The sequence below is a fragment of the Dermacentor variabilis genome, chromosome 10, assembly GCF_050947875.1.
Source record: "Dermacentor variabilis isolate Ectoservices chromosome 10, ASM5094787v1, whole genome shotgun sequence".
Classification (NCBI taxonomy): Eukaryota; Metazoa; Arthropoda; class Arachnida; order Ixodida; family Ixodidae; genus Dermacentor; species Dermacentor variabilis.
In genome coordinates, this window is record NC_134577.1 from 43,995,936 (window position 1) to 44,020,191 (window position 24,256).

Consider the following 24,256-nt stretch of genomic DNA (forward strand, 5'->3'; position numbering starts at 1 on the left):
CATCTTGCTCTGTAGGCAATCCTAACTGCGATTATTATAGCTATGCAAAAATATAAGCGTGCTGAAATACACAATAGCTCCTTTATTGCTGGTAATGTAACGCCGCCTGCTGCGATTGCGCCTAGCGGCGTCACCGATTGGCACTAGTGTTCCTTGAGAACTGCAATGGCAGCGTTGTTTACTGTTTGAAACGCACATGTGATTTGTTTTGTATCAGCAGTCAGAACGCCTCCTTCTCGCAATGTCATCTGAAACAAGGGTAGTTTTTGAGCGTTACGTCTGGTATGATGCTTGTAGGCAATAATTTGGCGTGAGGCAACGTCGGTCAGTCGGTTTCATGGCGTCCTTCGAAGAAGATGTCTGCTTCTGGGAATCGGTGGATGTCGAAAGTGATTTCCAAGCCGACACAGCGTGAGTGCAAACTTTTACTAAACAACTTTGATTGTCGCCGACTCCAGTTGACTTATCCTCAGGACGGAAATGACTGAGTGCACATCACTGCCACCACTGCAGCGCGCGTGCGTCAGCAGACGAGTTTAAACGCAACGTACTACGCTCACTTGTCAGTTTCGCGCTCACCTGCGGTTTTCCCGTCCACTTGAAGAAAAACAATTTGCAGAACACCGTATAGCTGCCTTCACGGCTCTCTGTAGCTCTGGAATCTTGTGCCATAAAAGAAAGCGTAAGCTCACAGCAATTTCTAGGTTCAGTATCCACTACTGAACGCTATGTAGTCTACTTTCTGGAGCACTAGCACTATCCACGAAGCCCTAAATCTGCCCTAGAATATATGATTATTCTATCAGCAGCACAGTGTTTCATTGCTCTAGACAGAAATGACGGGGGATGTGAATTTTTCCCCCTTGATATACAATTTCACGATAGCGCTGCGGTAGCTCTCTCGAACATGCGTAGTTTTGCGCACCCGTCGTGGTTAGTCTGTGAAAAGGTTACGACTGCTATTGCAGAAGTCCGCAGCGCTTCTTTTTTGCGTCGTAAACACTGTACAAAACGCCACATTACGCGTCTTTAACCTGAATGGCGTGACATAAGTAAATTGAGCTGCCAGTGCGAGCCACAGTCGTCAGCCAGTGAGAATCGCGAGGGAAATGAGAATTTGTGCAAGTACTAAGTGTAAACAACGTGACAATACTCGGTGTACTTTGGCGGCGCTGCCAGGGTACCAAAGCTAATGCCCGAATTGGTAGCAGCTTTGATCCCCCCGCTGACTCTTGGGTGACTTTAAGTCCTGCACCACCGGCCCGCTTCATTGTAATCTCACTTATCTCCCGAGGCTTGCCCAAGAGTCTCGCAACATACTTCTGCAACGCCAGTCAGAACTTTGCCGTAATACGTGCCCCGACTCCAACCACTTCCTCTAATCCGTCTGCTAGTGTGTAGCCAAGCCCCTCAACTTGACAAGTCACTGGTCTTTAATGACACTCCTTCTCCGTCCCGGAATTTTATTGTGTATAAGTACTATAAAGCACTGTAGGACAGAAACATTTAGCAATGATTACTTTGTTTCAATGCTATCCACTACATAAGTGTCAAACAAGTGGCTCGATTGAAGGCACATTTGGGAATATTTGAATGGAGCAGCACATTTACACAGATTTGTTCTTCACGCTAGTTCTTTGCTTTCCCATATTTATTCATTACACATATTGTACAGCGATTGATAAACAGCACTCATCTTTTTATATAGTAGCATGGCACCTTCTACTAGTAGAAATAAATATTCGCTAACATAGTCTGTTGTTTGAGCTGAATTATATTCATTGCAGGCTCTTCAGAGATGCCAGCTGTGATGACTTGCTTGAATTCAACGACACATTCAAGCCCTTGTGGCATACAGATGCTCGAATTGTAGGTTCCTATTTTCTTTGCTTGAAGTCTGCCTGTCTTCATATAGCAGCAATTTTTCTCCTTGTGTGGTTTTCTTTGCCTGCACGTTTATACAAAAAGGACGCGTAAAGCTATGTGTCATTGTTTTCTACATGTGCACATGACGTTGAATCCCATTCACCTTATTAGTGTCTAAAATGTTGCGAAAGGGCAGTGTCACTGATGAAATTGACATCTTTTCTTATTACTCTCAGGCAGAGTGAGATTTCTTTTAACTGGCAGCAAATGACGAAGTGTATGCATTTAAAGTGGAACATTGGGCTAGTTGGTGTGTTCTTAAAGACAGACATATATATTATTAGTGCTAAAAAGATGGACCAGAATGATCACTGCATGCCACAACTTTTGTGTGTTATGCAAAGTGCAGTATCATAGATGAAGTAAACATTTCTTTTCCGTTCGGACGGAGGGAGATTTGGTGAAACCATTGCAGTGGGAATAAAACAAATACAAAAGAACAGAAGACCAGACACCATGGATGCTACTAGACTGGACACCACAGTTTTCTGTTCTTTGTATTTATTTTATTTGCACTACAACTGCCTCATCAGCAATCAGCCAACTTGCCCAAGAATAAGCTATTTTAAACTGAGGCTTCCTTTGGCTGTGGCAGCAAATGATGAGGTTCGTTCAGTTAAGGCCGACATGAAGGTTCTGTGCATTCTGAAAAGTAAAGAAACAATTGAGGTCTACTCCCACATCCTCGATGGTCTTTAGTGTCTTTAGTCTCTTGAGTGCTGTTTAATAAATAATGGTCTCAATCCTGCATCCAATTTCACATGTGTTGAATGAAAAAATTATTTTTGTCAACTTGTTCTTCAGTGACAAGCAAAAAGCTGCACAGCAGGTGAAACTAAAAGCTGGCACTCATAACTGTTTTTCCTGTCCAGAAAAGAAAGACATCATTTTTTGTGAAACATATGTAGTCTGAGCCGATATAGATGCTCACTAATGTATCATGTCCGCAGGCAGCTACCATTGATGGAACGGTTGAGAATGAGGCTGGGTGCACAGCAGAAGCTAACACAGTTGAAGTAAAGTAAGTTTTTTTTTTTCTCACGCTTTTTAACAAATGACGTATATCAGGTTGTGAGGCTACATAAATGTGCAGAAACATATGTGCTTAACAATATGCCACATGTCGTCACGTCTTAGTCATGCAATTATCGTCAGGGGCCAAGGGACCAGTTTCTTATGCATATTGCACAGTTGTGATGTCATGCCTGATATTGAAAAAACCCAGACCAAAACCATGCTTGCTGGGTTTTTATATTGCATTATCCAGTTAGCAATAATATTTCAAGCACTGCTAGCAGGAAAAAGAAGTGAAGGCTGAAATTTCTGTCCCTATCTAATCCGCTAAGAACCTGCGAAGTCCCGTGCCGAAGTTATCTCATTTGGACGTCTGTGCGCACCCCTTGATATGCCTGAGTTAAGCTATGTAACATTTTTCACTCGCTGCCTGCTTTTCCCTGTATTGTTCACGATTGTCATCACATCTGTATTGTAAGAACTGGTCATGGCATTTGTACAGAAGTTGATTAAACTGAAATTTCATGGCAGCTTTTATTTGTATGTGAAAGATTCTGCGAGAAACGTTCATGAGTCGATGTTGCTCGGATAACATGTCCCTCAATTTCTGGCTTGGTGGTCCCGCACAAGAAGCCCAAGCACTTGTTGAGTGATGCTAAAATTCAATAACTTTCTATAAACCTTTTGGAGGACTTCAGTCATAAAATAACCCACATGAAATCTCATTTTTTAGTAGGTACCAATCAACTGAGATAAGATCGGTTGGAGCACTTCAGTCGTAATATAACCCACATGAAATCTCATTTTTTAGTAGGTACCAATCGCCCGAATTAAAATCGGTTATGAGCATAATCACAATTTTTTTGTTTGAATGTTGCAATAAAAAAAGAAATTGAGACATGTTCAACAAAGTATTGCCGATAAATACAGTTTGAATGTAAAGTCTGCTAATTTATTTATTTTAACAGAAATTGAGTTTTATTCACTTATAGAAAACTTGTGCAAACAGTGGGCAGAAATAGTCAAAACACCCGGCACTCAGAGGACTAGCCCTTCAACTACTAGAGCAGAGCTGTTAGTATGTATATCGTCAAAGTGGGGTCGTACTCATCCACGCAGCTGCTTCTGCTTTGCTTGCCAGCAACAAGCTGTGCTTGTGAACTCTGTTTACGTCGTCCATGTTAGTTTCGGCATTTGAGCATACCTTTCGATGCTTTCATTTCCTTTCTTTATCATCTGTTCAAATAATGTATGTTTAAACCTGACACGTGTGCTAAGAAAAAGTATTTTTTCTCAGATAAAGCCTCTTTTTCTCATCAGATCTCTTTCATTGATATTTGAAGTCATTATAAGAGGTAAAGTGCACGTATATTTTTCAAATCAAGATGTAATGATATTGGTAAATTGTGTACACTTGCGAAAGAACTTGCAAGTTAAAAGGGTTAATATTGTGTCGAGGCCTACATGAGAGGACCTGTTTGCTTTGCTTATGCACTTCTCGCTTTATACTGATGAATACTGGTGGCAATATTTTCAGGACTGAGAAGCAGTCACCGACTGCTGCTGCAGGAACTAGTGGCACACCAACAGCAAGAAAGAAATGGACGGCTGACGAGGAAGCCCTTTTGTTGCAATGCATGGCAAGTGTTTCAAAGCTCTGCTTTCTCGCCTCTTGGCTGTTCAGACCGAGTCGCACTATAAATACAAGGGGCTGTTCGTTGCAATGTGATTGCTAGTACGGCAGTGTTGTTCCATTCTGGTGAATCTTGCCGGTGACGCCACCAAAACCGTGGCGCCGAAGACGAGAACCTTCCTAGAAGAACCTCTCCAGAGGTTCTTCCTTGCGTAAGTCAGGCAATCGGGGAGCATTGCAAAAAATCCTCAGACGGGACAGAATCGATGGGCATTACCTGATGCAGGGAGAGCTAAAGAGCAACATTTTTTATTGCAGTCATGGCAATTAGAGAGCAGTAGGTGTGTTGTCTCTTCCATCTATCAGAGGGATGATAGCTTGTAATTGCTGCGAGTCACTTGGAGTGTTTGTGACGTAGTCTGGCATAAGCTGTTAGTAGAGTTTTTAAATATGAAGTTTTCTTGCTCCGTTACTGAAACCTGCAGGTGGGGTATGTTCTTTTTCATTTGCTGGCTTTGTTTTGTCATGGGCATGACAGTCCCGCCTCCACTTGTGTTTCTTTCCTCGACGTAAAATTCGATCCCTACCTTAAGTTTACTAACCACATTGCGCACATCAAACAAAAAGCAGCATTTGGCTTTAGAGCGCTACTCAAATCATGTAAATTTTTTTCCAAAGAAGCATTATTATCGTTATACTTCACTTTCATTCGTAGTCATATCATTTATAGTATTGCTTCTTGGGGTAATACTTATCATTGTCATCTTTCCTCTATTCAGCACATTCAAAATCAAGCTATTTGCATTATAACGCAAAGCCATTTTTTCTCTTAACGACTCTTCACAACTACGTACAAACCAAATTCTTTAAGTTACTGATTTGTTTAACTATCATTTAGCTATATTATTTTTCAAATTAACAACTCAACAAGTTCGTTACAACATTGTTAGTTCTGATCTTTTTAATCCTAATAACACAAGGTTTGCAGCACGAGGAAATTTTCTGTTGCCTTTATGTCATACTAATTACAGAAAGATGGCTTCCTCTTTTTGCGCGCTTAAACTTTGGAACTGTCTACCATATTCCATTAAGTTGTCATCCACCTTGTACTCGTTTAAATATGAGCTCAAAAATTATTTGCTGTGTGATTAATTGCCTATAATTTTATTTTGCTAATTTGTCGCTGTGTAATTAGCAATGATAGTGCATCTTTCCTCTTCGTTTGCTTTCTATGTGTGTCATCACTAAGTTTCTTGCTTATTTTTTTGTTTATTCCATATTTTGTTTCTCTGCTCCTTATTCCGCTTTATTTTTTTTATAACTTTTAATCCAATGGTCCCAGTGCAGTCTCTGACTATGGCACCCTTGCCTGTATATCATTTCCTGTAACCAATTGTTATGAATGAATAATAAACTGAAACAGAAACATTTACAGTGCTTTCTGCATTATTTTATGTAATTTTTAATATTGCTAATGTGAAATAATTTCCATTGTACAATGACATTATTGCTTTTATCACAGGGTGAAACATTGAAGCATGTACTTTTAGCTAGCTTAATTGTGGCAGCATCCAAAAGAATTTCGTCAATCAACCTTCACTTCTAAAATTTCTCGCAGGATGCTTACTTGTTCGTTGCTGTGTTTTTTTCTGGCAGGAACAACACGGGAATAAATGGAGCAAGATTTCTGCTCTGATCAAGACCAAAAGCACCATACAAGTCAAGACGCATGCTCATTACCTCCTGAAGAAAAATGCGAGTATATTAAACATGATGGCATTGCTTAGTGTAGTAATAGCACATGCTTCAGGCTATCTCTTAATAAGCTGTGTTAGCAATTTACACTTATGCAATCACGAAATGGCCACTCTTGCCACAAGAGGAGGATTGCTAAACCTGAACATGCACGTAAATGAAAGATGGGTGGAGACGTGTGGCGGTGCTGTTCGGAAAATTCTGCACGAGTTCACCATGACTTCATTATGTTAGACAGTGCCTATTCACATCTAGGTCATTTTTATTGTCAAAAAAGAACTATACGATCATCAGCAGCAGCAGCAGCAGCAGCCTGGTTACACCCACTGCAGGGCAAAGGCCTCTCCCATACTTCTCCAACTACCCCGGTCATGTACTAATTGTGGCCATGTTGTCCCTGCAAACTTCTTAATCTCATCCGCCCACCTAACTTTCTGCCGCCCCCTGCTATGCTTCCCTTCCCTTGGAATCCACTCCGTAACCCTTAATGACCATCGGTTTTCCTCATTACATGGCCTGCCCACGCCCATTTCTTTTTCTTGATTTCAACTAAGATGTCATTAACTCGCATTTGTTCCCTCACCCAGTCTGCTCTTTTCTTATCCCTTAACGTTACAACCATCATTCCACTTTCCATAGCTCGTTGCGTCGTCCTCAATTTAAGTAAACCCTTTTCGTAAGCCTCCAGGTTTCTGCACCATACGTGAGTACTGGTAAGACACAGCTGTTATACACTTTCCTGTTGAGGGATAATGGCAACCTGCTGTTCATGATCTGGGAATGCCTGCCAAATGCATCCCAGCCCATTCTTATTCTTCTGATTATTTCCGTCTCATGATCCGGATCCGCAGATCAAGAACTATACATGGCATTCTAAAGGAACCAGAGACACAGCTTAGCAAATTTAGAAAATCTTTGCCTCATGAATATGTCCCAAATATGAGAAAACACAAGGAAATATATGATGTCACGCTGACAAAGTAGTCAGAATAATTAGGTTTCATCTCGGCAGCATTGCAGAGTTGGCTTTATTACTTTTCAGCATTTGTTGTCCAATCAGCATTTGCTGTCGTTAGTTGCGACATGGATGATTTTGTTTCAGGCTCTCCAAGGAAAAACCTCTGGCCAAGTCAATGACACCTCTGTGCCTGTCGTCACATCAAAAGGACCGGTGGCCAAACCGCCCAAGAAACAGGCAAAGATGAAACCGCAGACAACCTCGCGTAATGAGAATGTGATCGTGCTCAAGGAGGCCGAAGCCATCGAGACCTTGAAGAACAAGTTCCCAGAGAGTGAAATTGTCAGTATTGACAAGTCTGCTGACGAAGAGGATGAAATAGACATTGATTGCGATGGCACCGACGATGTCGTGTTTTCACCGCCTGGTTCTCCTCTTCGGAAGAGCGATGCATTTGTTGAAGTTGCGACCCCCAAGTTGGCAACTGACTCATCCGCAGAAGACACAGAGAATGAAACAAGCCCAGACAGGTTGTTGCCCGAGGGCCTGGAGAAAGGTGCGACCGCTGCTGTGAAGTTTGAACCTCCCGTCGCTGAAGTTGTGCTGGACAAGTCTGCAGTTAGCAAAGACGAAAAGATGGTTCATTCAGAGTTTTTTTCCGGAAGCTCGTCCAAGACACCAGAAAGGTATTGTGAAAGTTAACAAGACTTCACCATATTCTGTGGGGTTCTTTGAGTAGTAAAACAAATTCGAAAATAGAGTGTATTTTCTGTATTCTAAAGTTAGAGTGTGGTTGCTTCTTTCTGCTAATCAAGGTACTACACAAAATATAAATATGGAAAAACCTAAAAAGTGCTGCATACTTAGATATTACGGGCCATGTAATCATTTGACCTCATGTATAACTTTCCTACTCCACATAGTCTTGAAAGGCGTGATCGCATGGTAATGGTACCTTTCTAGGTACCATTAATCTTTGTCTGTGCAGACACTTGTGTTTCACTCAGCTGCACCTTTTAGTGAACTGAAGCGTGTTGAAATTTTTCTTTAATAAAGAAGGCCTCAGCTTTCTTGATAAGAAAAATTTGTGTGGTCTCACATTTCAGGTACCTTAGAATCAGAAACTTCATAATTGATGCGTGGAACAGCCAGAAGCCACGGTATCTGAACAAGACCCAGGCAAGGCAGGGGCTCAAGAACTGTGGTGACGTGAACTGCATCGGAAGAATTCACGACTATTTAGAACAGATTGGAGCTATCAACTTCGGTTGCTGTAAGTGGTCTGTACATTCATTTTCATTTCATTTCAGTTTCATTGTTTCCTTGTAGAAGAATGAGGATGTTGGGACTAAAGGCAATATGCCTGGTTCGATTTGGCACTCGCGATAACTTGCTGTGCATGCCTCTAATTGTGAAACCGATCAATCACATTTGTTTTCTTTACCCAAAATACTGGGGTTTTGTTCTGTAGTTGTATGACCCTCTTTCTTGACGTAGTAGTTCTGCGGAAACCCGCAAGGTGGAGAGAAGTAATGAACAAAGGAAAAATCAAACATCCACTCATTCGCAGCAATTGCTACAAAGGAAACCTATACGGGTTCCTCGAAAGAAAAGCCTCAGAGTTGAAGAAAAATTCGTCCTGATCTGGGACTCAAACCCGGGACCACCGCCTTTCCGGGGCAGCCACTCTACCATCTGAGCTAACCAGGCAGCTAGCAGATGGCAGGGCGAAGTAATCTTAGTATCTGCGAGCAACAAGTGCAGCTTGGCTTGAATAAATTGTCTAAGTGGGCGGATGAGAACGGTTTTAAACTAAACCCTCAAGAAAAGTATGTGCGGTCTCTTCTCGAACAAGAGAGTTGTAATACTGAATCCTGTTATTGATCTTAATGGTGAACGGCTATCTGTGAGCCATGAACATAAATTTTTAGGCCTCATTTTAGATTCTAAATTAACTTTTAATGCACACTTGAAATATCTGAAAGTGAAGTGCCTGAAGACAACAAATCTACTGAAGCTCTTGTCCCGCACATCTTAGGGAAGTGACAGAAGATGCCTCTTGAGCTTGTACAAAAGTCTCATACAGTCGTGCCTTGACTACGAAGCCATTGTCTATGACTCTTTCCTGCCTAGTGTTTTGAAGATGCTGGATTCCGTCCACCACTTGGTTATCCATCTTGGTACAGGTACATTCAGGACCGGTCTCGTAAAAAGCAACCTGTGCGCAGCCAGGTTGTCCTGTAGCCACCCAGCCACTAGGCCTCCTCTGTCCCTCCGGTTGGGAGCAACGTCCAAAGAAACAGGCGTCTCTCTTCTAAAGAATATCCTACTGTTTCCTATGTGGCTTCCACCGCCTTCGAAGTGGCAGAGTATCCAGTGTGACACCTCACGTAGAAATATCAAAATGGGCACCTGAGGCACATATACATTCATATTTTCTGGAAACTTCAGGGGAAACATTCCTGTACTAAATTTTACACAGATGCTTCGAAGTTTTCTTTTGGTGTTGCTTACGCAGCTCTAGGACCATCATTTTTAATATCCGGTAAATTGAATTCATAAACATATGTTTCTGTGGCGGAAGCATACGCGATACTTTCTGCAGTGAAGCACGTCAAGCGAACGAATCTCAATAGGACTATCATGTTCACGCATTCATTGAATGTAGTCCGAGCCCTGTCATCATGCTATGCTGGGTACTTGGCCACAGTGGCATAAGATGCAATCAAGCTGTTGATGACAACGGTACTTCAGTAGTTATTAGTGGCACCCGCCCAAGCAGACCCATTCCAGCCACCGACATCAAACCATACTTAGGGCAGAAGCTGAAGAAGCGCTGGCAGAAGCAGTAGGATACCGAGGTATCCAATAAACTACACTTGATAAAACCTATACTAGGGCACTCGATATCAGAGAAAACAGCACGATACAAGGTACTCACCCTTACCCCTTGATGGGAAGCAATTCTCTGACTTGTAGTAAGTGTAGCAATACCCTAACAGTTAGGTATCCATGTTCTCCAGTGCCTTGCTATAGAAGCAGAGAGGAAGTTTTTCCCTTCTGCATGTCGTGAACACATCCCTCTGCACCCATAATTCTCTCTTAGTAATGGACTGCTTTTTAACTTCAAGAAACTGTTTAAACTTTTGACTGAAACAAACGTCCTGACAATTATTTTGCCAGGATATTTGTAGCACACGCCTGTCTATCAGTGCTGGCCTCTACAGGCACTCGTGGAGCACTGTTGCTGGTGTAACTGATATGCTTTATTGCATCACCTAGTCTAACGAAATTTTACTTGTCATAGACAAGCTAGCCATTGCCATTATTTTATTAGCTATACATTTTACACGATTTACAGTGACTGATTTTTAGGCATTTTACACCAGTGTTACTCCGACCATTACCACTCAATTTTTCCATTTCGTTCAGAATTCATTGGCAACACGTCATCTTGTGTCAAGGCACTCTTTGGTCATATCTGGCCTTTGCACCATTAAACACCACACATAATCTGTTTTTGCAGCATGGTTGTAGAGCTTCTGAAAGCAGGTTGAGATATCGCAACTTTTCCTTTTACTAAAGCTTGCAGTAGGGATAAGATAACGTGTATGTTTCATCCCAGTTATGTATTATCTCAATTAATGTACTAGTTCTAATAGACTCATTAGAATGTTATTTGGTGAAGTTCACATTGTTCGCCACCTGAAAATAGTTAGATGTCAATTGTTTATCCGCATATTCATACATGCACTTGGTATTGATTTGCTGAATCTACCCACAGCCTCAATGCGCACACAGTTTCATGTTATGCCTCATTATTTGTCCTCATTGTCACGGATAGGGGCAAGAACCTGAAGCTGCAAACAAGCAGCTTTTAGTTCTTGTCCCAGCATTCATTTTTGTAAGTGAATGAATGCCGAATAAAGATCTATTTATTTATTTATTTATTTATGCATTTATTTATTTATTTATGCACTGTTGTGCTATCACACTATCATGTATCACTGATGGTTTCAGGCGTGCACTTTTTTTTTTCTAAAAGAAAGTTGTGGTAGTTGCCTGGGATAGCCAGTGGCAAGGACCAGCGTTTATGCATGCATTAAGACTCGTCTACATGTGGTTGATAATATTGGCAGAGTACAGTAAACTTACCATGTTTCAAACTTAATCATATGCCTTCTTAGGCTTGTGGAGGTGCAAAGTCTGAAAATTATTACTTGAATATTTTTGCATCAAGCAGCCCAGGTGACATACCAAAGAACGAAGTATCTTTCCCACACAAAGCCCTTGCACAAGAGGAAAGAACCGAGAGCAGACATGGAGAGGCCACAGAGACGGAAAACTGCCAGCTTAGGTAAGGTTTAAGCTTGACCTAAGGAGCATTGATACCACAATAAACAAGTGGACCTGCTGTGTAATTGGCCTGTAACTGGCCAATGCTGATGGAGTTGGGGCAGAATCGCTAACATAGCCACTGCTTTTAGCAGTTCTTTTTCACAGCTGGTATGGCTGTTATGCTGTTTATATATGCTACTCCAAGTTCTTTTTTCTTGATAGTGTCATGGATTTTGCTTGCTTTACTTTCTTTTATATATATATTTTTTTATATTTCTTTGTAACTAGATAGTTGGAAGCCAGCATGTATCTGTTTGCTACATCTGTTGCAGATGTGCTCAACATTGATGTCAAAGGGGGCGGTGTGACGCTGGAACACGGCTCTGAGGGAAGCGTTATCTCTCAAACGCTCGTGCGCTCAAAGCCAAAGCCAGGCCGGCATCAGCAGAATCCTTTCAAGCTGATACCCTGCAGAAGTTATGACGAGGGCCAGGTGATTGTTTTTCACGACTTGTTTGTGTTTTGCTTTGCTCTCTTAACTCTACACTATTTCGTGGTCACATAAAAAGGGATAGGATCAGAAAATGAACTTACTGAGTGCACAAGGTACTTGAGGACGCGGCTTTAAATCTCCATAGACATTCTCATTCTATCCGTCTAGGTGCTTAACGTTGTCCACACCAACGTTACTAGACTAGCTTCAGTTTTCAAACTTGGCGCCGTTGCGCGAAACTGCCACTTGCCCGTGCCTTCGTGGCACTGCAGTTGCGCCCAGCTTCACTTCCTCACTAGCCGGCTATGCGGGCAGGCCGGACTAAGCACGCGGTGCAGGTGTGTTCTCTATTCGTTGTTGACGGTGAATTTCAGCAAGCATGTCATCCGCGAAACTGTAGCCTTGGCCAAGTTTGTTAAGAATATCAGCAGACGATGCCAACGTGCTGTGTACCTTGCTGCATAGGCGGCTATCGGATCGATGTCGACAGTTCGGTGCGCCACTTTTTCTGTGCTCCAAGCAATGTGACGCTTCGCTCGGCGTGGAACAGAGCAATTCCTCGTGCCGACTGGGAACTCTCTGCGAAATCCACGGCATGCGCTCATGCCACTGCTTCCTGCGTTCGTCGTCGTCTTCCACAGCAGGCTGCGTTGCCGTTCATCATTCTAACGTAGAATTTCACTTCTCTTCTGTTGTTGTAATGGGGAGGCCGCGTTTACGGGGGTATGAGCCATTGCTTAAGTTAGTATGGGCCACTCATCGTCTTACATAATGGACAGATTTAATTTTTAAGAAATTTAATTTCGGAAAATCACAAGCTGAAAATGGCGGGCAAAGGCTGCTAACCATGCCGCCGAGCAAACTCGAGCCATCAAACGCAAGCGACAACGGTGGACTGCGGGCATACCGTCAGTGATGACGTTCTCTCCGTTGCAGCCGATTGTGTGTGTAACCTCATAATTGAGAAATACTGTAATGAACCCTCGGAATTAACCCAGTGATAAACACAGGGGCCGCACGTTTCAGCTTCGCTTGTTAACCATCTTCACGGAGTGGAAGAGCCGACGATTTTTTTTTTTTTTGGCTTGTGTGTTCAAAGACTGACCTCATCTTCTTGTAGCGCTTCTTTGGTGTGGTGAGAAGCTTCTGTGGAAATGAAGATCATCCTACAATCACGCACTTTGGCCAGATCTTCAGGCTCCTGAGCCTAAATTGTGCAAAACGTTAAGAAACTGCGCGAAACGTTAAGACGACAGGATCTACATGCAACATTTAGAAACACAGCTTCTGCGCTTCGCTGTATGCGTTTCTTCCGTTCGTGCAATTTACCCTTCTTTCAGTATGAACCAACTGGCCCTATAAATCTTATAAATCTATAATCTGTAGGTGGATACCACTTTCTCATGGTATCACTAATTCGGACAAGGGAGAATGCCAGCGAGCGTGAAACACGCGTAAACTGCCCGTCCGCACGAGCCCAAGGCTGCGGCGAGGCGTCTGCAGTGGAGCTCGATGGAACGACGCTGCCATCTGGCGACAACGGCTGTAAGGGTGCGGGCGGAGAGTTTTACAACTGAAGCTAGTCTAGTAACATTGGTCCACACCAACCCCTCTGTCACCTATCTAGCACATTTATTCCAGGGTATCAGCTATCAGTCACACTGGAGATGAAGCAGTACATTCCCGTAATCGGCTGGTGTGCCGACCACAGTGACTTGGTAATCACCACTTTCTTGAATATCGCGAAATGATTAGTTTTCAGGATGAGACAAGCGATTGTGGCCAATTTTCATATGGGACAAGGATATTTAAGTAAGCGCTGCCAGTGGTAACATGTCATTCAGACGGTTGAATTTCTCCAGCACGTGGCGGTCATAATGAGTGACAACCCTATTATGGCCATTTACAATCAGCTTCAAATGGCGGACAAACATCAAGCTTCCTGTGCATAATTTTATTAAGTGTCATCATGAAGTTATGAATTAGCTTGAGCCCACAGTGCTTGTGCCATCGAGGAACATCTAATTGCGAACTTCTGTGACCACGTCACCCTCAATATGGTGTCCTAATTACAAATATTGTATGGTGGGTGTCACTGAGAGAAGACTGACTAACAAACAGCCATTCAGTGATAAAATCTTCCAAAGCCTGCTATTGTGGACACACTGCCCAGCATTCAAGTGTGTAAGTATTATTGAAGCCGAATTCAGTGTATAATTGAGACTGAAGGTGGTTTTATTTAAGAATCTTTAGAAAAGCAGCAAAGAAAACACTGAAAAATATTCGGAAAGTGTACACCGAATCTTGTCTGAAATATTGATGCTATTCCTGAAGTCATCATTATGTCCTCAAATACCTTACGTTCTCAGGGACAAGTGCCAGGTCATTAATTCTTTTACCGTTATGTACGGCATAAATCAATAGGGACAAAAAGAACATCGAGCAGGAAGGCAAACAAAAATGGACGCGAAGAAGGGCACACTACCAACCCATTCTCAGGTGTATTGTGTATTGTGTATTTACCGTGAGCAAACACATTGTGTATCTTATCTTGAGCAAATCGGTGCATTGTGACTGCATGAACACGTGATTGGGAAACTAATCAAAATGGATTCTCAAATAAGAATGTGCGGTCACATTTTCTTCAAGCTGAATGGCGACAATAGGGAAAAGGGGGGGGTCTGCTAATTGTCACGGGACCTGTGGGCGTCTCACAGGTTGGCGCACCTTGCCTTTTCTAGCACGGCTGTGGCTTTGCACAGGTGTCAGCATGGCCGAGCATATATGCAGCCCTCGCACCCCATTTTAGAAGTAATCTGCCTACCGCGATGGTGTGGCACCATGTGCGCCGTCTTCCCGGGCATTTAGTACTGGAGGTTTTAGAAACTCCAACCTTATTATAGAAACTTTTTATTCTCACCTCTCTGCCTTTTTACCTTGATGGCTAAGCGGGGGTTGTTGTGCAAAAAACCACAGAGTTCCCTACAAAAATTACTGGACAGAACTTCAGCACAGCCATCGTTCGTCTACCCTAATGCTGTCGTGTATAGTGCATGGAATTGTCTATTATTCATGCTTGTGGCTTCAAACGTCCTTGTGGCATAATTTTTTTTATGATTTTATATTCCTAAACTTCCAAGGAACCATTGTTTTAAACATGGCAGGACAATAAGTTTCTATGCACATGCATTATCGCTAAGAATTCTTGCATTTATAACGCAGTGTTTTTTTTTTCAAAAATGATGCTTTGCAATGTCACAGGCTATTTGAATCCAAAAGGACAAAGTTTCAGACAAATACATGTACTGCCCATTATTCTCCATGCTGGCTGGACCAAGATGCTCATGTAGACCTTAGTGCTATTAGTGACAAAAGTTTTGTCAATAAAGTTTCAACTTCTCTCTCTCATTCCAGGAGCCATTCAACATTGAGGTCTCAGTGACTGCCTTTTTGCGAATGGACATTCATGCGCACCTTCTGAACACTGAGGTGATTGGACTCTTGGGCGGCTACTACGATGAGCACAGGAACTGTCTGGTCGTCTCCACTGCAGAAGCGTGCGACTCTGTTAGCACGGACCTTGAGTGTGAAATGGACTCTGGTGAGTTTCGTCAAGGGGTGTTGGGCAGAGTTTCTAAATTGGACCAGTCACAAAAGCTCTGCTTTGAATGAACTCCTAGGCTGGTATTAAAACGAAGCTTTGTTTAGCTTATCCCCCCCCCCTCCCTTTCCTTGTGGCTGATAGCTGTCCGGCTGAGTAAAACTGGGCCAATCCTAAAGACAGTGTGAACAGAGGTGGCAGCCTTTAATGGGCCAACCTCAGTACCAGTGCGCAATGGGTGTCCTTGCAAAGATTTTAATGTGACCCGTAACGTAGGCCCGTTCTCAGTGTTGCAGCTCCCACACGTCTCACAGTAGCTAACCAATAAATGTCCCCAGCAGCATGCATTGGCTACTTTACTAGAAGCTATCATCATCATCATCATCATCATCATTATCCTCCTCCTATTTTATGTCCACTACAGGACGAACGCCTCTCCCTGCGATCTCCAATTACCCCTGTTCTGCGCCAACCGATTCCGACTAGCGCCCGCAAATTTCCTAATTTCATCGCTCCACCTAGTCTTCTGCCGTCCTTGACTGTGCTTCCCTTCCCTTGGTTACCCATTCTGTAACCCTAATGGTCCAACGGTTATCTAACCTGTGCATTACGTGACCTGCCCAGTGCCATTTTTTATCTCAATGTCAATTAGAAAATCGGCTATACCCGTTTGCTCTCTGGTCCACGCCGCTGTCTCTTAACGTTATGCCTAACATTCTTTGTTTCATTGCTCTTTGCGCGGTCCTTAACTTGGTCTCAAGCTTCTTTGTCAATCTCCAAGTCTCTGCCCCATATGTCAGCACCGGTAAAATTCAGTCATTGTACACCTTCCTTTTCAGTGATAATGGTAAGCTTGCAGTCGGGCGCTGACAATGTCTGCCGTATGCGATCCAACCCCAAGAACTATCATTCTACTTTAACAATCATCTCCTTTTTTGTTTGTTACACTTTATTTACTATGCTTAAAATAGGCAAACACCGATTAGACTCATGGCCATAGGCAGATAGCGGGTCTAAACTAGAATGTCAACAAATTGTGTTTACAAAGTGAACAGCACATAAGCGATCACTTTTAGTTTCTACTTCAGGAAAATAAAAATGAATAAACATGAAGTGTGAATCAGCGTAAGGTAATGCATGAAAGGAAAACAAGAAAGGCACATCGCACCGTAACAACAGCATAAAGATATTCAAGATAATAAAGATTATGTCATGCATGCCAATTGCATATTTCTTGTGAATAAAAAGATCTTTAAAAAAAATAATGCAATGATTTGTGGCTAGCTTTTTCAAATTTCTGGTCTCCATAGAATATAGTGAACTGGCTTGGAGTTGCTTTATCATTTCTTTTGTTTTGTGTGTCCCTGTAACCACATTGATGTTGACTGTTGTTCTGGAGCATGCCCACTTCTCCTCTCTACAACCGGCTTCTGTTAATTTGCACAGTTGCAGCCAGCGGGCAGTCGGACCCTTCATGCATGTGATTTTTCGATGTTCAGAGTGCTGAACTACGCTGCTAAAACACGCATGCGGAGATTCAAGAAAATACGGCCAAATGAGTCAGCGGTGTTTTTGTGCATCTTGTTTAATTCGACCTGCCATATAATTCGATCAATTTCGTCGGTTCCGTGAGGGTCAAATTAATGGAAGTCAACTGTACTCTGTAAGGGAAGTTTTATGGTAGAGTCCTGTTACGTACTGTGGTGTGTGACACTCCTTGGGTGCTGCATTTTTTTTTCTCTCTTTCCTTTCTTGATGAGCACAGTGTCTCAGACGCAAGCCATGGATTCCCTTCAGGAGCTAGGCTGTGATGTCGTTGGCTGGTACCACTCACACCCGACATTCGTGCCGAACCCATCGGTGCGGGATCTCACCACACAGCGCGACTACCAGGCTCTCTTCTCTAGCCAGGGTAGGCCCTTCGTGGCGGCCATCTTGAGCCCATTCTTGCAGTTGGACACAGCCATTCTGCCAGCCAAAGGGCTTGCCACCCGGACCAAGTGGTGGGTTGTGCGAGATAATGACGATACAAGCCGTGCAGGTGAGTCGAAGTGTGACTGGCTGTAGCTGCTGCTTAAGATAAAAGTGCGAAACTACGACGCACATGTAGAGCGACACTCTCAATGCACCTGTGTGTGTCGGCGTCGTGCCTTGTGTGTCAATCTATATCTCTGTCATAGTTTTCTTGCCTTTTACCTGAAGATGCAAATCCTATATGTCAAAATTTTCATCCTAATGGCAATAGCTGAATTGTGCGAACGGCTTCGTGGCAAGAACTCACTTAGTTTTCAACCTATCCAACTATTGGGTGAGTTTATAATGCAAACACAATCATTACCATTACCACAATGAATAACTGTCATATTATCCGATTTTATGCACCTCTTTCTTCTAAGAAAATGGTCCCGAAATTGGCCGCACATTACAGCTAGCTACGAAACAAAAACCGTATTTGTGGGCAAAGTGTCTGAAAGATATGTGACTTGGCGCTCTGCTTGCAAGTTCCACGCGCCGCACACAACTGCGAAATTTGGCTGAGATGTTCATAGCAGCATTTGCCATCCGTGGACTGCATTTTTTCACTACGCCTGAGAGGTGGTTCAGGAGTCCTTTGAAGTAAAGGTTACTATATGTGCTATGCCAGTAGCAGTAGTGCTACACCATGTGTTCCCTAGATTTCATAGCCTTGCATGTATTGCAGGAAGTATTCGAAAAGTGATTAGGCCTGACCTAGGCCATCATTTCATTCGTGATCGTTGGGGAGTCAGCTTCGCCAGCAGTCTATATTGTAAAAATGTTTCTTTCACCATTCTTTCACCTCATTTTCGCTTTTGCGTGCACTGCACATGGTAAACATGCTTTAGGAGTGCTTTCTTTGTGTGTTTGTTTCTCCCAGTGTTTTTTTTTTCTTTTTTCACGTGGTGCGACGGAGAGAATAACGTCAATGACCGTATGCCTGCTGTCCGCCATTGTCGCTTGCATTCAATGTCTCGAGTTTGCTCGGTAGCGTGGTTAGCAGCATCCACCTTGCTTGCGATTATTCAAAATCAAATCACTTGAAAATTGAATCTGTCCGTCATGTAAGACAATGAACGGCTCATACCCCCTTAAGCAATGGCTCCTACCCCCCTAAACACGTCCTCCCCATTACGACGACAGAAGAGAAGTGAAATACTACGCTGGAATGACGAGTGGCAATAGAGCCAGCTGTGGAAGAAGATGACGATGTCGAGCCATTGCTGATGATGATAGTTTTAGCGAAGTCCGACAACAACGGCACAGGGTCTGCATAAGCAGCTTCGCTGTAAAAATGTATAATATTACACGCAGTGAATTGCAATACAGGGCAAACTGGTGTGCTCCATAGACAATGATAAGAGTTATCTAAGAGTCATGACGTGGACAATACGTGTGAATAAATTTCCATTCTGTAGAGGTTAACGCTGCTGGTTTTATATTTTTCTTTTTAGCTAGTGAAGATCGGAGGTATCTGACATATGTATAAAAAAAATTGGGTTCACGTCATAGTAGGATGCAAACTGTTTTTCTTTGAACGAATAAAAACTGAGGGTGCAATAAACTAAGATGTGCATTAGAATCAGATAATCATGTTAAACCTTACTTAAGCAATGATTGGTATTCAATTTATTGGCTAGAAAGGAAGAAAATTAATTGAAAATGCAAAATTAGAGTGATATTATTGTAATCAGCTGCCCCAGGTTGATTAAGAGGCTTTGTGCAGCAGTACTAGATATGAAAAGACAACAAAAACGAGCTGGAGAGCGAGAACAACAGAAAATAACGAAGTTCAAGCAGAAGTACCAAGCAGAATAAGAACAGAGAAATCGGAAGAATGAGGTAACACATCTAATTTACATAACTTTCATAACTTACATAAATTTCGCAACATTTGGTGTAACTAATTAGTATGCGGCACAGTTGTGTAATTCACACAAGTTATGTCGTTTGCGTAAACTAGTTACACAACCAAATTCTTCTGGTTTCTCTGCTCTGTAACCAGTTACATATGTTTACATAGCATGATTGTGGTAGTGTAGTCACAATAGATGACTGAGGTGACGTTGCTGTTATAGACACCGACTAAGTTTATATTTCTGAGGTTGCGTGAGGTGGAGTGGCTTTTACCCGCGACTGTGGTGAATACATGCACTGCCTACTTGTGTTCGCTTGAAAATCACTAGTTGCGCTGATCACGCAAACTGACCAGGAATATCGCTCTTCTTTTGTTGTTAGGAGCCGGCATCCCAGCTCTTGTGCCTTATGCCTTCAGTGTGAAGCTCTTGAAGGCAGACCAGTCATTTGTCCAGGACGTCGCAGCGGTGATTCACCAGCTGGTCAACAGGGTGTCGTCCTGCCCTGCTCGGGTGGAGCTGTCCAAACCTTATCCCTGGCGCGCCTCACTTCGTTATTTAGACAAGGCAAGTTGTTGTCACTTTCCAGGTCATTGTGTACCCTATACTCTCGGGTAAAGGCCGCATCCGTGTGTGGGCCGCTCCCCCAACTTGGCAGCCCAAAATTTCGAAAAAAAGAATGCCAACAAAGAAGCAATCGCATTCGGCACATTGATGCCGCTCGTGCACATCAACGAAGCTTTGCGCGCACTGTGATTTTGTGTGCCGCTACTAGATGGAGAGAGCTGTGCTTTGACATCTGACATCCAGTGTGCAGCCAGGGCTGGCTCCTCTGTATTCCTCTGTGGCAGCGCGCAAGATGCTGGCATCATCTTTGTTTGTGAGGTTAGTTTTCGTTGCCAGCTCCCTTGGCTCATCTGCAAGGTGTCCGCAATGGAGAGGAAGTTTTTGGTGGTGTGCAGTGCTCACGGACACGGAATGAAACGCGACAGGGAGCATTTAGTAGAACCCTGCGTATGTGCAAAGTACTCAAGAGTATCATGTCATGTCGCTAGGAATCTGGTCACCGAAGGTGACGCGGACTCCGATCTAAGTGTACGCGCGAAAATTACATCAATGCGTCACGAACTGCAGCCGGTGTAAATGAAAGTGTGCGCATTAGTTAAGCCTAAATTGACACATTTCATTCTGTGAGCACTGTACAATGCTACATTTAAGCTTGGGGTTTTTGCGCACGTCGAGGAGAACGGTAAGCAAATAGCTGGCCGAAACTTCTGTGTCAACGGCAAGTACATACGTTGGTGGCTGAAGCAGAAAGAGGAGCTGGCTTCAACAAACAAATCAAGAAAAGTGTTCCCGGAACTTGTAGCCTGAAAAATTTGACCAAATGGCCTGGTTCCGTGTGAAATCCACCCCACGTCAAAATTATAAAGGTTGTGTCATTTTATTTGGAACTTTGCAGTGATTGCACCCAGTACAATTATTTTTATTAAATTTTTTTCCAAGTTTTTGAATGTGGCAAGCTTAGCCACTAAACACCTGAGCTGTACAGAAAAGCCAACCTCCCAATTGCGAAGGTGAGTTCCAAGCTTAGCCACCAAATACCTGAGCTGTACTGAAAAGCCAACCTCTTAATTGCGAAGTTGAGTCTTCGCAAAACTAGTAACAGTGCTCCTTAGAGTAGCAGGAAAGTATGGTGGCATTAATGCTTATGAGTCTATCTACATTAATGGTTAACTCTAGTGGCCAATTCGGAGCACTTCCAAAGCAACATTCTTCCCTCTTACTGGGACACCTGATGAGCTCCAGAGAGCAGCTGAGACTGTTCAATGTTCTCACTACATTGGCAGAGTGGACCAAAACTCCATGAACATGGTTAATTGTGGAAGCCATGCAAGTGAGCTAGTTTGTAGGAATACTCAGCTGGCTGCAGCCTAACGGTGAAGCAAGACAAGTGAAAGAATGAACAGGCTAGACCAAGGCTGCCCCTTAATTCACTAATCTTGCTTCGCTGTTTGTGCTACAACCAGTTATACTTCTGGAACTTGTTTAGCACATGCTCTATCTCAACTTGTACCAGCTTTCGTTCCAGTTGCAATTTTTAAGACATTTGCTTTATGCCAGCTAGTGTTGCTTGCCCACTTAGGCAATCAGCTGTTTTGCCTACTAGATGCATTATATTTTTCTGAATATGATATTTCTGAGATGTTTTGAATTTTATATACAAATGCGGCCACGCCACTATTTAACAAATTATGGGATATAACAAGGTAAATGTAACACATTTATAGCTGATGTTAGCATGTAACAAATACTATATGTGCTTATAGCAAATAATGGACATAATGGAGGTATTTTTGTGTCCTATTCTACTTAGCAAGGTTGAACTGTAAGTATATTTGCAGTGAGCAAACATTATTATGTCCTAATGTCCATTTTGTTGTCTACCTGTCTAGACACCTTTGAAAACAAAGGACATTCTTTGTTTCTTCTTCTCCCTAATAGATGCTGGCCAGCCTCCAGTTTCACATAACAAACTCGGAAACTTCAGTGGAAGATGCTACTGAAATTTTGCAAGCCATTCACGCAGCCTTAACAGACACCTAGCAACTTCCATGTGGCATTCATATGCAGAACATAAGCTAGCTTTTTTTTTCCCAGTAATACGAGAGCTGCATTGATCTTGATTGTCATCATCATTTCTGTCTTTAAGAAAATTAAGTGCAATGCAACCTCGTGGCTCAAACAAGTCCTCGATGTACTATGCAAAATAAATCGGAGGGTGTGAGCTTTTTTTAACAAGTCATAGATAGTAGTCTTTCACTCCAGCATGAGCTTACCACGAAAGCAGGAATTAAATATGTAATCTTACTGGTTGCACTAGTTGATTCATTTCTCATTCTTTTTTTACTATGCCCTGTTTGAGTCTGAAAGTTTCGTCTCAGCAGTTCTTGACACTACTTCCTGTACCATTACTTAATCCTTGAGCCATCAGACTTACTCCATTCAAAGGGTACAAACCCTTTCCTGCAAGCCTTTTCTTTTTTTTTGTCTTTGGTTCTTGTTTTATACAATGCATATATTGTTGCAAATGAAGCACCATTGGTTTGCTTTTTTTTATATCATTGTACTGAATCATTCATTCATTCATTCATTCATTCATTCATTCAGTTGTATGATATGCACTGGGGACTTCAACTTTGTGACCATTTGACAACTGCAAACTGCATGCAAATAATTGGTAAAATGCTTGTTTTTGCAAATTGCTGCCTGTGGAAAGGTGCCAAGTGGTAGTCATGGTGCCTATAGTGATTGCAGATATTAGCACAACATAACAAGGAATACGTATTTGCAGCTGTTAACCAGCATTCAGAAGGTTTCCGTCACCATTGATTAATCTGGTACATTATTATTTTAAGGACGTCTCTTCTAGTTACAGCTGTGAAAGAGAATGAAAAGGTTACATCACAGCTCTACTTAAAAATTCTATAGATTCTGTAGATTCTATAGATTCTATAATTCTATATATCTGAAGAAAACGAGTAACAGCTATGATCTGGTAAAAATTAAAATAGTACTCCAACCTCTGCAATTTCATGTTGTGGTTTTGCAGCATCTCGCTGGGTTTTCTTATTGTTTGTCTTGTTTTTGAGAATCACATAAAACTTAAAATCATTGTTGTCACTACAATTATTTTACTGTTGAAATGTATAATAAAGATATTGTCATGAGAGATTGACTTATTTCCCTACTGCTTTTGCTCACATTGAAAAGTGAGCCTTGCATGCAGGCACAGTTTCACTGTAGGGCCTGTTTACATACATTATGAGCACATTGTTTGCATATGCAGTACAATGGATTGTCAAAGGAGTACGAACTTAGCATTCTGCCATTATCACTGAGATGCGACATAAAGGCCTACAAACAAATTTTGTATGACACCAAGGTGATGCATTGTGGGTTACAATGAAAGTGAGCCTTTGTAATGCATTGTGGTGGATTTGGACCCCCAGCACTCGCCGGTGGCACAAAAAGCCCCAGCCAACATGCAGTCAAATTATTACGTTTGGGTCACTGATCATTATACATCTAGTTCACTCTGTTGCCCACTTCTTCCAAATAAAAGTGAAGGGATGTTCATATTATGTTGACTTTATTACTGGCTTGGTGCTTCCATTAACAGTGGGAAGTACAGTAGACCTCAAGAAATGCAATTATTGAAGGAAATCACTTATTATACTTCATTATTATAAACCTCAACATCTTGTTTGTAGGATCTTATTGGAGAAGTGTAGTGCTGTTTAACTCGCAATAAGACTACACACAAATAGTTAATGTCAACAACACTACACAATGAGAGAGAGAGAAACAACTTTGCTGGTCCATTATGAAATGAAACGCGTTAAGCGTCTGATGGGGTGGCTCCCTCTTCGCGGGCTCCATATGCTTCCAGGGCCGCCTGGCCCCTGTGGATCAGGCGGAGCTGGTCTTCCAGGGCGGGGCTGGACAGCATGATCTCCCATCGCTCGTACAGGGTGGGAATAGCAGGGGGGTTAGTTATGGGTATAGGTGGGGGGTGGTCTATGGAAAAATTGCACTCTCCTATGACGTGCCGAAGGGTGCCTAATGCATTGCAGTGAGGGCATGTGTTCGTATATCTCTCTGG

General features: G+C 42.6%; 1 protein-coding gene across 3 annotated transcripts; it reads left to right on the plus strand.

Annotated features, from left to right (window-relative positions):
- The first annotated feature begins 160 nt into the window (after positions 1–160).
- LOC142560424 (histone H2A deubiquitinase MYSM1-like) lies at positions 161–23,323 on the plus strand. Of its 3 annotated transcripts, none has more exons than XM_075672527.1 (13): positions 161–411; positions 1,788–1,869; positions 2,877–2,947; positions 4,478–4,580; positions 6,230–6,328; positions 7,431–7,972; positions 8,393–8,559; positions 11,527–11,643; positions 11,957–12,117; positions 15,532–15,718; positions 17,484–17,759; positions 19,973–20,157; positions 22,096–23,323. In XM_075672527.1, the coding sequence occupies exons 1-13, from the start codon at positions 338–340 to the stop codon at positions 22,195–22,197; spliced, it is 2,166 nt and encodes a 721-aa protein (XP_075528642.1). In that variant the 5' UTR covers positions 161–337; the 3' UTR covers positions 22,198–23,323. The 3 variants fall into 3 exon arrangements, with proteins under 3 accessions (XP_075528642.1, XP_075528643.1, XP_075528644.1); XM_075672528.1 differs by having other exon boundaries at positions 163–411; positions 11,530–11,643; XM_075672529.1 differs by lacking the exons at positions 161–411; positions 1,788–1,869; positions 2,877–2,947; positions 4,478–4,580 and having other exon boundaries at positions 6,242–6,332.
- Positions 23,324–24,256: the final 933 nt, after the last annotated feature.

What these genes read in the sequence shown, in the direction of transcription:
- LOC142560424 (XM_075672527.1), top strand. Translation starts at nt 338, where the DNA reads ATGGCGTCCTTCGAAGAAGATGTCTGCTTCTGGGAATCGGTGGATGTC. An exon ending in GCTAACACAGTTGAAGTAAA is followed by an intron (nt 2,948 to 4,477) that starts GTAAGTTTTTTT and finishes CAATATTTTCAG; the next exon opens with GACTGAGAAGCAGTCACCGA. An exon ending in ATTACCTCCTGAAGAAAAAT is followed by an intron (nt 6,329 to 7,430) that starts GCGAGTATATTA and finishes ATTTTGTTTCAG; the next exon opens with GCTCTCCAAGGAAAAACCTC.